The sequence below is a fragment of the Montipora capricornis genome, chromosome 3, assembly GCF_036669925.1.
Source record: "Montipora capricornis isolate CH-2021 chromosome 3, ASM3666992v2, whole genome shotgun sequence".
In the NCBI taxonomy this organism is placed as follows: Eukaryota; Metazoa; Cnidaria; class Anthozoa; order Scleractinia; family Acroporidae; genus Montipora; species Montipora capricornis.
In genome coordinates this window covers 29,759,031-29,771,728 of record NC_090885.1, presented here as the reverse complement: position 1 = coordinate 29,771,728, position 12,698 = coordinate 29,759,031, and the positions used below count along the sequence as shown (strand labels likewise).

The window sequence follows — 12,698 nt, the reverse complement described above, 5'->3', positions numbered from 1 at the left end:
TTTTTTTGGAACCGATATTGTGATTGTGTTTTCATAACCACCGTTTCATTTTTTTTTTCTCAAATTGGTATTGTATGTTATATTTCGTTGCCGTATAAATTTGACTCGTATGAAAACAACGACCCACTAACCTGGTACCAGTGAAGAAACAATAAGCGAATCAGACACCTGTTGTCACCACAATGTAGTCAGGAAATGGTACATGGATTTAGCATGGTTGAACTTGAAGTATTTACCAAAATATTTAGTTCCACGCTGATATACGAAATATATTGTTTGTAGTCTTTTTTTCTGCTTTTAGTTTTAAAAAAATGCATTATCGATGATTGCAGGAGAACTCAGTTGAAGCGCCGTCAATATTCTTTCCATCGAACAATCAATCAATTTTAATTTTCACACTACTAACGCAAGGCGATACAGACATATACTGGATTGACAATGATAATGAAAAATTGGCATTGGGTGCACAGTTGCCAAAGTAGGAGACCCTTATTTCGAGTTGGCCACTGCAAACAGCAAATAGTTGCAAGTTTCGTAAAATAGAATACGGTATTTCTTTATCGTCTAAAATTGTCATTTGACATATGCAGCATAATGCGGCATTGATGAGGTGACACTACTGTTTGGAATAAATGGAAATGGGTCGGAGATAAAAACAGACCTTTCTCTTACGCGGAAGCAACCTCGTTCCTAGGGTCCTCTCTCTTCCTTAGAGGACCCTGGGAACGAAGCTGTGTCTTACAAATGCTTTTATAGCTGCCTGACGTTCATGAATATGATGTTACGTGCGCGCCAAGTATCATTTGGTTGCAGTTTTCGAGTACTGGAACAAAACATAAATTTTCTTTTCGGGAGGATTCAATGTTTGACGGTGGTCTTCAAACGAAAAACCCTTGAAATTTTCTCATCAACACAGAGATTAAAGCCTGCCTCACACGGTGAGGAAAGAGCTGAGAAAACCGCCTCGCGAGGCGGTTTGCTCAGCCGTTTCCTCAGGTGTGCGGGGAAATTTTGGTGAGAAATTCGCCTCGCGAGGCCGTGAGGATAAAATAAAACATGTTTGATATTTTTGGCCTCGCGAGGCGAATTCCTCACTGTGTGCGGCCATCGTGCGAATCAAACTGAGCTCGGCCAATCAAGCATCCAATAAAATACATGGCATTCTCACGTGGCATCAGAGGCGTCGGAATTTCTTCCTCCGACTACATCTTCGACCACTGAAGTCACGTGAGAATGCCAATCATTTTCTCTCCTCGAAATCGTTCGCACTCCTACAGTTTCAGGATACTTGGCCTGTATTAAACAATGTGAAAAAGATGAAGTAATCGCGAAACACTTACGATAGCGATAACATATATTATGGTGACTTTATCGTTGACATTGCCGTTGTCGTTGCTTATACTAGGGAGCTTAAGCACGCAAGTTTTTGATACGCGGACGGCAACCGGAAGAGAACATTGCGCGTGCTAGGACAGTCTCCCAGATCCCTAATGGAGAAAAGATACTTAGCAATGTAAATGTGGTTGTGTAAAGACAAATTAAAAGAGAAAACAGCTCACTTCCGGTTGCCGGATCCCATGGTATTTTTGAAGTATGTGCTCGTGCGTGGGTATCATTGCAAGCTATAATTACTGACTAAGCACTTGTAAGTTTTAATCAAGGACATTTTGGCCTTGTTTTCACGAGCGCTTTTTCAGGTCAAGTTCCTTTCCCAACTCGCTTAAAGTTAAGCGAGTCGGCAAATTTCAATGACATTCTCATTAAATTTAAACCACCAAACCAAGTTAGCTTAAACGAATTGGCAACTTACTTTCGGCCAAAGAGGACTCGTTTGCGGTTATTCAAATCGAAAATACAATAGGCGTGCTATTTTTATTATTTTTATTATTGTATTGGCACGTGCCCTCTCCTCATTTAATATTACCCATGAAAACATGTATCAATTTAAGTCGCTTAACAAAGTCTGCAAACAAAGCACTTTCAGGAATGTTAAGCGAGACAGCGGTTGTCGTGAAAACACGACCTGTGACACCTTTTAGGTCATCCAAGGACAGGCAAACAAAATGATAACAGCATGAATGTCTTTAACTATCAACTTTTTATTGTCTCTACATCATCGATGTTTCTTTTTTCGTTTTAATATTGTCGGCAAGTCACAGAGGTTTGTTTGGCATTATTGCATGTTTTCACGAGTAAGGTTACGCAACCGTTTAATTTGAATTTGGCATTAGATGATCTTTTTCAGTGATGCTGTGGTTTAGCTTCAGCGATGAGAGGATTTATTACTTGGGGCTTTTGGGGAGCATCCTTGGATTTCTTACAGCAGCAATGGCAACAACATGGGCAGCAATGGCAGCAGTGGCAACAGCATGGGCAGCAGCACTCGTGACAGCAACAGCAACATGGTTCGCAGCAGTGGCAGCAGCAGCAACATGGACAGCAGCAGTCGTGACAGCAGCAGCAATCATGGCAGCAGTCGCAGCAGCAACATTTCTTAGAGCCCTTTCCTCTGTGGCCTGTTTCTTGTGGGGAAACGGGTGCGACCGCCAAAACACCCGGATCATCTGATACTTCCGCAAGTGCTGCTTGTTGTGTACTCGAGCGTCTGTTGCAGGGACATTTCCATTTCTTAGTGGCATTATTGACCTTTTCTTCATCAAGCTCATTCCTAACCTTCTTGCCCTTGTAATCTCCGGACTTGCACTTTTTTGGCATTTTGTTCCTTTGGTTGCAATCGCAATTCTTTTTGTCATTTTGGCACATTTTGGAATCTTGATTGCTGTAGCATTTTTTCACAAATCTAGTTTTCTTGTGGCTGTCGTCCGGTGGCATCTCGCAAGTGCATTTTTGGACCTCTTTCACATTTTTGGCCACTTCATCTGAAAAAAAATTATATACTGACTGTTAAACTCGATCCTTGGAAGAAGAAACCCTTGCCATCGATAAAGAACTTATCATGACGCGACATTTAAAAGAGATGACATTTAAAATAACTGCATACTAAGCAATTGCTGTATCGTAGCATTTGCTACCATTTGGTTACAGGACAACAACTGAAGGTTATTTTCCTGGTTCATTTTAAATTTATTCCCGTGGCATATCCGTATAGCAATTCTGTTACGAAAAATAGTATTGCGTGACAAGCGTTACTGTCTAGAACCTTCGCGCGAGTTCGTAGTTTGTTTATATTTAGGTTTGTACGTAAGCGTTTCTAAAGCGGTGTGTTTTGTAATCTTTCTATTATTAGATTCATTACTAATTTAGAAAGTTCTAGAAGTTTATTGTCAGAGTATATAAGTAGACGAGTACAAGCGGAGTGTTTTTCTAACTAGTTTTTCACAAGCGAAGAGAGTTGGCGTTGGCCGTGTTTAGTCAAGTGTGACAGAAGCTGTGTGCATTCAAGTTGGCGGAGGCCGTGTAAGTTTGTCGAATACGAGTTGTTCAGAGTTTTACTTCGTGGAAACTACGTTCATTTTGGAATAAATCTTCTTGTTGTTGTTCCGACAACCCTGCGTTCAGTTTAGTTTGCAAGCTACCTTTCCTCAAAACACACGAACTCGTAACATTGGGGGCCTGTCCGGAGAGGAATTCATTTGTTTGCCGACTACAGAAACCAGGAAAGGATCACAACTTGGAAGGAAGTAGCTGCGCTGTGGAAAAAGTTGTAGCGAGTGAAAGAGCCGTGGAATTTTAGTGCTGTGAAAATGGAGAAATTTATTCAAGTTGGCGGAGGCCGTGTAAGTTTGTCGAGTACGAGTTATTCAGAGTTTTACTTCGTGGAAACTACGTTCATTTTTGGAATAAATCTTCTTGTTGTTGTTCCAACGACCCTGCGTTCAGTTTAGTTTGCAAGCTACCTTTCCTCAAAACATTCGAACTCGTAACAAATGCATTCTGGTCGCTGCACAGTGCAATCTGGACGCAAACGCAATGCATTCTGATAAAAATAAACTCCTGATTATGTAGTTCCTGATCAATAATTACCTTATCCAAGGGAATATAACAGAGCAAATCCTTACGTCCCGTGGTAATTATTTGAAACAAATAATAAAAATATTAATATTAATGACTTTGTTAACGTGTCTAGCGGGGGAGAATATCCTCTGCTAATACGGGACACGTAACTGAAATCTCTTACAACTAAAATTATGAATCGACTACAAAATACAAGTCACCATTACAAATGACTACAATTAAAAATAACAAAATCATGAATCACATCCACTGCATCCGTCTAATATTTTTAGATAATGACCATACAGCGAAGGTTATTTTATCGGTTATTCCCATGACTACTCTAGCGTGCACCTTCAAAATCATATGTTTTTGTCTGTGCTGGCTTTTTACCAAAATGCATTGCGCTTGCGACCAGACGGCACTGCTCTATGGAAGAGCCGGAATGCATTGCTCTATGGAAGAGTCGCTTTGACCTGGAGTCACAAAACGCACTGACGAACGATTATTGACCTACATAAAGTTGTGCAATGAAAGCACCCTTCGCCGCAAAATGCCTTTTTTACAGGGTACCTTGTAATCTTGCACTATATAAACACATATAAACCAATTTCATATCTTTGAGCTATACTACCCATCAGAATAGATCCCAACATTGGGGATTCGCTAGATTTCTTTTCTCGTGTTCTCTTGCCTAAACCCAATTTTACTCTCAGTGTTTTTGAGAAGCTCAGGATTAGTGGTTTGAGAAGAGTGACCGAAAGGTTCAGGTTCAGGAGTGTTGCAGCCTGTGCTCAACCTCTTTATCGCTTTCAGGCGTGAACTACAGATTAGCCTTATCATATGTAACGCATTTGCTAACCATCTTTTGGTTTCGTTTTGTCAGCGTTTGATGAGTCCGAGACCTTTGGTGCCAGCTTGTTGTGTTTTTGTTCATCACCAGGTTCATTCTTTGGTCTCAAAGTTTTGATCTCGTCTGCAAAAGATCGAATACAGTCTCATCACCATTTCCCCTCGCCAGCTCTTGCTTGAAAGTAAAAACGACAGCATCAGATTATCTTTGTATGTGATGTCGATGACATTTGATTGTAGAGTGGTGGTGTTTGTGGTTTTCGCCTTTAATTGGACATTTATTATATCCTGCTATTAGTTTTATGTTCTGCCAATCTAAATGTCGTAGATCATGATTTAACTGGTTTCTTTTAAAAACTACAAACAAATGACAAGAAAGTGGATTTTCCATAATGAGATGATTAGAAAAAATTAGCTCGAAAGTGCTCATGAAACATTTACTGTTAGATAAAATTTATTTTCCTAAATATGATTAACTACGTGCAAATTTGGCATGAAACGAAAACAGTCAACGGAATTTTTTCTTCTCTTCTGTTAAGCACTGGATTTGTGTTGAAGACTGCTAAAGTTCGTGACGCGAAATGGGTTACTTTTTGCCACACGTGGGAACCAGTTGTTCTTCTCATTGACTACAATTCCTTATTATTTAACTTCAAAGCGAACACACAGCGGAAGACTTGTCGGGAAAGACGGGACATTTTTTACTCCAAATCCTCAGTAACAAAAATCTACACATTCAAGAATAGGAAACGCGATCAAAAAATCCTATGCCATGAATCTGTTGATAAGGAATCTTTCTATCTGTAGGGACGTTAAAAATTTGAAACTTACCTTTTTTCCATTTAACTGACTTTCCTTGTACTACAAAGGCAACACATCCTATGAAAAACAGGAGGCGTAGAACCTTTGTCGCCTTCATTGCCACAAGACATAAACTCCAAGAACTGCAATGTATGGTTTTAGGAGTTCAGGTAATGGCTAAATGATGTAATTTACTCTCGAATGGGCAATGAAAACCGGTGACCTTTGGATATATGATTGAATAAATCCTATATGATTTTCCCCTGCTGTGTTCCAGACAGGCCGGAATACAGCGTTTGTCGATCTAGTTGTGTAACTGCGTATATCGGACAAGGGATGGGGATACCACGCTAAGGTGATAAAAATTTCTTACTTTGCCACGACCTGCTACGAGGTGGCCTCTTTTGAAACTTACCGACAATGGGCACCTCTGTTGACGTTGTCACGCCCTGATAGATGAAACGTCTAGTTTAACTTTGATTACATTGTGTGAGGAAGAAACGTTACGTGTACCAAACGAGAAGTACTCTGTCTTCAAACATTCTAATGTTAACATGGTAAAAAGAGGTAAAGTCTTCTACGAGCCTAGTGGCCCATCAGGCCGGCGCTTATCTCTGGTTACTGTAGCATTAAGTGACTAGGAGTATTTCTACTCCCCCCTAGATGGGATGCTAGTCCATCGCAGGGTTATTGCCAGCATTAAATTGGCCGGTATCCATTTATACCTGGGTGGAGAGAGGTACCGTGAGAGTAAAGTGTCTTGCCCAAGAACACAACACAATGTCTCCGGCCAGGACCCGAACCCTGATCACTCGATCCGGAGTCGAGCGCACTAACCATGAGGCCACCGCGCCTCCCACCAAAAAGTTCTTACTTTGCCACGACCTGCTACGAGGTGGCCTCTTTTGAAACTTTCCGACAGTGGGCACTTCTGTTGACGTTGTCACGCCCTGATAGATGAAACGTCTAGTGTTATGTGTAGTTTAACTTTAATTACATTGTGTGAGGAAGAAACGTTACGTGTACCAAATGAGAAGTACTATGTCTTCAAACATTCTAATGTTAACATGATCTGCGAATAAATACTCCCATTATCCCAGAGTAGGCCGTCTAAACTATGTGCTTGAGCTGCAATGCAGCATTGAACATTCTTCCAACGATTAACGCTCCTTATCAGCACTGTTCTTGTTTGTGGAGGGGCACTTCAAAGCAAACGTCATGTAGTAGACGGCGTCTCTTCTGATAGAAATCAGCCTTCAGAGTTCCACCCCAGTAGTATTCTGTTCAAACATCGTTTCGGTTTTTGTCACGTAATGACGCTTTTGGTGCACGTACGCCCCTAAACAGCTTGGTTTCTTCAGTCATCAAGAATTTTCATTGTCGACATGTTTGGAAAAATGCTTCCTTTTCTACTTCCCGAATGGGGTCTAGCTATTCCGATTCCATAGAGTGAGAAGCTTCGCTCGGCTGTCTGGGACGCAAGTTCGTCGGAGGGCTATCCCGCCTAACAGTGAATCGTCCACCAGGAGGTCGCCAGTACACCGGTTACTGGGTGGAGAGGGAGAGGGACAGGGTGGGCCAAGGATACGATACACTGGCAAAGCTGGGATATGACGTCAATAATCCGATGTGCAAACGACCAGTGCCGCCAATGTTAGATCGACATCGCCCGTATGAATTAGCCTCTCTTGATTCCTTCGTCAACTTAGCATAACAGTGTTCATTGGGGACTTATAGTTGTCACAGCACGCCTGTCTTTACTGTGCGAGCAAAGCGCCAGAAAACCAAGATATCATTTACAACGAGCAGAAAAAATCATTATTAGAAGAGGGAATCGTGACGCGATCCCTTGGGAATCATTGGTAATGCATAGTATATACTGGTTTGGTTTTTCCCACTTCGTTTCCTTTCAAATCGGTGACTGCGCACTGATTACTTGTGAGAAAGTTCACAAAAGATTCTTAGAAACGCTCACGAATTTGCATACAATTAAATGTGGTTACGATTCTCGTGATTACAGTATGACTTGCAAATGATCATTTTATGGTTTTTCTCTGGATCTTTAGTTGGCAGAGCATCGTGAAAGGAAATCCTCATTTTTCATTTGACATATGGTCGGTCCCCTAAAAATCATGAACATTGATGACGTAAGTGTTACGACGTTTTTGAAGTCAATCACTGTCTTCGCTGGAATTGAAGGAAGCCTCCTGTTGCGCACTGTTGATTTTGCTTTTATGCCCTCACTGAGATTGCGAAGCCTAAGGTAAAAGTTATATCCTTAAAATGTTTGGGCTTCGATAAGTGCTAAATAGCCCGTACGTGGTGACCGGGGGATTATCTAATTTATTGCTTTGGGTACAATATGTTACTGAAGTAGGTAAAGAAATACATCTTACGTTATTAGCTTTATTCTCTTTTTATTTCAGTATCATCACACTCCTAGTACACAGCAGTGAAAATCTGTCAATGTACATGAGAGAAGCATTATAATTATCTCAATATTGTGAAACTTTGCTGAGTTGTCTTTTCGTTAACTAACAAGTTTTCTAGTAACTCGTATTGGACGTAAGAGAAATATGTTCTATCTCTATACTGAACGGAATTGTCTTTGAATTTAAATCTTAAAAGTGAGATGAAAAACAGCAACAATATCAACCTTTTTTGCGAGTCCACGACCTTCGCAGTTTACTGAAAGCTGTTATGTTTTCTCCCAAGAAACTTGAGCCAATGGGTTCCAGAAGTCTTTTCAATGTTCAGCATCAAGCATAGTTTGGACAAACGTTATCTAAATAATTTTTACAATACTACTTTGTGGAAGCGATATCAACGCTTTAGCTCGTCCGTAATTCCCAAAAGGACATAACGAGGAGAGAGGCCTTTTGCGAGATTCAGAAATCTTGGGAGAAAAATCAGTTTAATCATTTGCGGGTTAGAGAAATGCTGTATTTCAGTGGTGCACTGGGCGGTTCGCAGCAAGCGCTGCGGCGGTCGCTAAAGCCTGATTGTTTAGCAGTGATTTGGACTTCTTGCAGCAGCCGCAGCCGCAGCAGCCGCAGCAGCACGGGCAACAGTGGTGGCAGCAGTGACAGCAGTGACAACATGGCTCACAGCAGTGGCAGCAACAACAGCATGGCTCACAGCAGTGGCAACAACAGCAACATGGCTCACAGCAGTGGCAGCAATCATGGCAACAATCATGGCAGCAATCATGGCAGCAGCAGTCGTGGCAACAGTCACAGCAGTCATGGCAGCAGTCGCAGCAGTCACAACAGCATTTCTTGCTGGAATTGACCTTTTTAGAGATGCCGTGTTGAGCCACTACTGCGGAAATGGGATTTACAGAACCAGCACCTCGTTGTCCTGGCTTAGGAATTACTTGTCTGGCATCGCCTTTGCCTAGACCGTCTGTGCACTTGCAATTGCATTTCTTCTGGCTATCGGAGTTCGGAATCTCCCTTCTTTGTTTTCTTGCATTATCTTCAGATTTGCATTGGCGCCTGTTTCGTAGACTCTTGCAGTCGCTCCTTTTTCCTGTCTTACGGCATTTTTTATTTTCTTTACAAGAGCTTTGACATGTTTTCTTGACGGCCTTTTTGCTCTCTTCCTGGTCTATCCCACTGCACACGCAAGGGTCTTCTTCTTTCGTTCTAAAGAGAGAGATACTTTATTAATAAACGATAGAACGTTTTAAGCGTTTGAAAACCTCCGTGATAACCTTGATGCTTGAAATAGATGTCGTGCTGCCTTAAGATTCGTTCTTTTTCTTTCATTAAAAATCAGCAAAACATGTAAGGTTTACTTTAGAATAACTAGAAGCAATCTCGGATTATTGAAATGCATTCGACAGTTGCTAGAAACAATCTTATAGGAATAAAAAATCATGGGGTGCGCGATCGTATCAATGCACTTATGACGTAGTTCAAGATGGCGCTGAAAAGGCAGACGAACGAAAGACGTAACGAAATTTACTAAAGCTCACCCTGTGCTCTCTTCTTGGAAAAAAGGTAAGTACAATGTACGTGTGTGTCAACATATTTTTTGGTCTTGTTGAAATGACACTATTACCTAACGAGTAAAGCGTGAATATTCTACCAATACTAACCCTCTTCGGATTCTGGTTTGGTGCCGAGTGATTCTGACTCCTGCTGAATCAACTTATTGCTTTGTTCCTTGTCTACCTCTCCCTTTAAATCTGTATCCTTGAACTGATCTGCAAACACAGTGAGGAACCAACAGCAGTGACCAAACAATTTGCGAAATGTTTCGATTGTAATATGTCGAGGACCAACTCCTGTTGATACTTTCATCAGCTTGTAAATTTAACAGTTAACCATTTTTGAACTTGACAGTGCAATAGGGCAAATGAAGTGCTTAGTTTATAAAGAATCCAACGAATTGATAAAGGTAACTTTAAGAACGTAAGAAAGATTTTCGAGCGATAGCCCTTCGTCAGAGCCACTAAGACAGCTGTTGACCTTAGCAAACCAGGTTAGTTGTTTTCGTTTCTTCACTCATTGCCAAACCGCGCTGTTCATGATCCTGATCTTTCTTTCAATAATTCTATCATTTTGCATTCCTTATTGACGACGTTTTCTCTTGGTTGAAAATTGTTTTTGTCAGCCACAAGTCTAAAATACAGTCCCATTGCATAACGTCACATTTCTTACCATTCGCCTTCTTTATGTATTTTCCGCTCGTCAATGCCAAAATACCGGCTGAAATGCAAAAAAGTGTTATCACTTTTACGCGCATGGTGAAAGGAAAAACAAGATGACTACGACCAAAAAGTCAGGGACGAACGTGCTACGACTGAACTGATAAGGGATATGGACAGATAAGGAATTATGACATCACGAGCAGGCGATAGTGGGCTGATGGACCGGAGCGGCAAATGTCACTTTGTTACTGGTAAATTGCTTCAGTTCTTGAGCGCTCGTGTAAATCACGTTTCCATTGGTTTACAACAAAGATACCTGATGAATTATTGCAGTGGGCTCTTAACCCTCCAACGTAAAGGTCAGATGATAAGTCGCCGCGCATAAATTTCAATATTACAGATGGCGCAAACAAATTCGGACCGGACACTATCTTTTGCGTTACAAGTTACTTAAGATATTTGCTTTTTAGTTTGCTTTCCTCAGGGTTAGCATGATACACAGGATCGATATTAACGAAAAATAGTTTACCGTTCTATTTTTATTACATCTCAAAGTTTTACGAGAGTTCAATTCTGAAAATTAATCACTTACGTTAAAATGATGAGCAGACACTCCCGTTTTATGTTAACTTCTCTTAATCGATTTGATTATAACTTTGCAGTCCATTCTTCAAATGCCCAGTTTCGTACTCATTCAGGGTGAAAATAAAAAAAACAAATTAACATAAATACGTTATATCGTCAATATGTGATTAACTTAATTAAAGTGCCCCCGTTATCAAAAATATCATTTCTTTTTTTTTTTTTTTTAGATTCAGATTTTGAAATTGTGTTTGCTTATCACCTGACTGGCAAAATTTTGAGCTTTGATTTTTATCCAAAGGCCGTTTACTTTGAGTTTAAGTTTTGAAATTCACGGTCCGCCAATACTGACGTTCAAAACTGACCGATTGGGCTTCAGAAGGTTGGATCCAGGGATTTCAGGGCGTGAATGCAGCTTATTATATATGCAAAACACGAGTTAAAATGTCTAATTTTGCGACGTACACACACATTGCATTCTTAAACTAGTGAGCTTTTGACGTCATTTTCTCCTCGATCCAGCTCTCTCAAGATCTTGAAGTTAGCAATGACGGAAAATTTCAGTTAAAATAAACAGGAGTCTTTTTTAAATCAAGGATTAAAACTTTGGTCGCTTGGTGTTTAGTTAACATAGTTCTGAAATCCAAAGAAAACTAAGAATTGATTTTTTGGTCACAGGGGCACTTAAAAGATAGAAGCAATACAGACGGTCAGGAGCCCATTACTCGGAGCCTCCATCTTCGATATTCACCCTCTGAGTCAATCCTGTCTCGTATCTTTCTATTTTTAGAAGCACCTCGCAGGGGGCTTTACTGGGTGTTTTCACAATAGCTGATCATAACAGACCTATGGTCAGCCATTTATTACGCCACATACGAATGTGACGCATATGAACCACTTCACAGATGTTCTCAGTCACATACGTTACATACGTCAAAATGTAGTAGTTCTAAAAATAGATACGGGAAAAGATTGACTCAAGCGTACAATACAGATGGAAGCTCCGGGTAATGGGCTCCTGAGATGGTGGATTTCCTGTGTTCGCGACGTTTCCAAGCAAAACGTGAACCGAAGTTAAGAAAAGACAACGACAACGCCAGCAACAACTGTACTAAACACAGATATCATTGGTTAAAGAGGTAAAAATAATCGTGCTCCACTTGCAGAGCGTATTTTAGCACATATTTTTTTCGGTACTCTGCATAACAACGACGCGAAATCACCAAATTGTAAGTTTTGACGACAATGTGAGCTTAGGGAAAGTTCGTTTAATATGACAAGGGGGGGATAAAGATATTGAAACTCGAAGCTTGAAATTTTAGCAGCCCCCCAAGCTAGCGGTTTATTTTTTTAGGAGACACTCCCCCCCCCCATCCCTTGGTAGTCGAAAACATTTGAAAGTAGCCTGCGTAGCAAGCGTTCCTGTTTGACAGAAGAGCTTTGAAACGATTTTCTGCAAACTGGCCGAGCGAAAGTTGGGGCAAGAAACTGACGGAACGCTTGCAAGAAGACCCCCTATTTTGTTATCGAATCTTTTGCTTTTAAAGAATTACGGAAACGCCATAGCGGCTTCAGCTGACACGTAAATAATATTGAATTTCCCTTGATGGATATTGTCCAAGCAGTCCAGATTTTCATTTAAATCACAGGCTGTCATTTCCATAGAATTTACCTTAACCACTTACTTGATCGCGTATTATGCTTTGAAATGGAGAAATCACGATGATACTCGAGAAGCCGGTTCTTCGTTTTAAGTTCTTTTATTTCGCACTCCGCACATCATGACAAACATCTGAAAAATTAAGCTTTTTCCGAATCCTGTTGGCAAAACGGCCATTACATCTATACAGCT

The 12,698-nt window shown here is 40.7% G+C and overlaps 1 protein-coding gene and 1 pseudogene across 1 annotated transcript; both read right to left on the bottom strand.

Annotated features, from left to right (window-relative positions):
• Window positions 1–1,864: 1,864 nt before the first annotated feature.
• LOC138041276 (uncharacterized) lies at window positions 1,865–5,968 on the bottom strand. The gene is made up of 3 exons (XM_068887045.1): window positions 5,638–5,968; window positions 4,817–4,930; window positions 1,865–2,879 (listed from the first exon to the last, which is right to left on the bottom strand). The coding sequence occupies exons 1-3, from the start codon at window positions 5,723–5,725 to the stop codon at window positions 2,242–2,244; spliced, it is 840 nt and encodes a 279-aa protein (XP_068743146.1). The 5' UTR covers window positions 5,726–5,968; the 3' UTR covers window positions 1,865–2,241.
• A 2,042-nt stretch (window positions 5,969–8,010) lies between these two features.
• Window positions 8,011–10,566, bottom strand: LOC138041275 (uncharacterized; annotated as a pseudogene).
• Window positions 10,567–12,698: the final 2,132 nt, after the last annotated feature.

What these genes read in the sequence shown, in the direction of transcription:
- LOC138041276 (XM_068887045.1), bottom strand. Translation starts at nt 5,725, where the DNA reads ATGAAGGCGACAAAGGTTCTACGCCTCCTGTTTTTCATAGGATGTGTT. An exon ending in GTCAGTTAAATGGAAAAAAG is followed by an intron (nt 4,931 to 5,637) that starts GTAAGTTTCAAA and finishes GATCTTTTGCAG; the next exon opens with ACGAGATCAAAACTTTGAGA. An exon ending in CAAAACGAAACCAAAAGATG is followed by an intron (nt 2,880 to 4,816) that starts GTTAGCAAATGC and finishes ATTTTTTTTCAG; the next exon opens with ATGAAGTGGCCAAAAATGTG.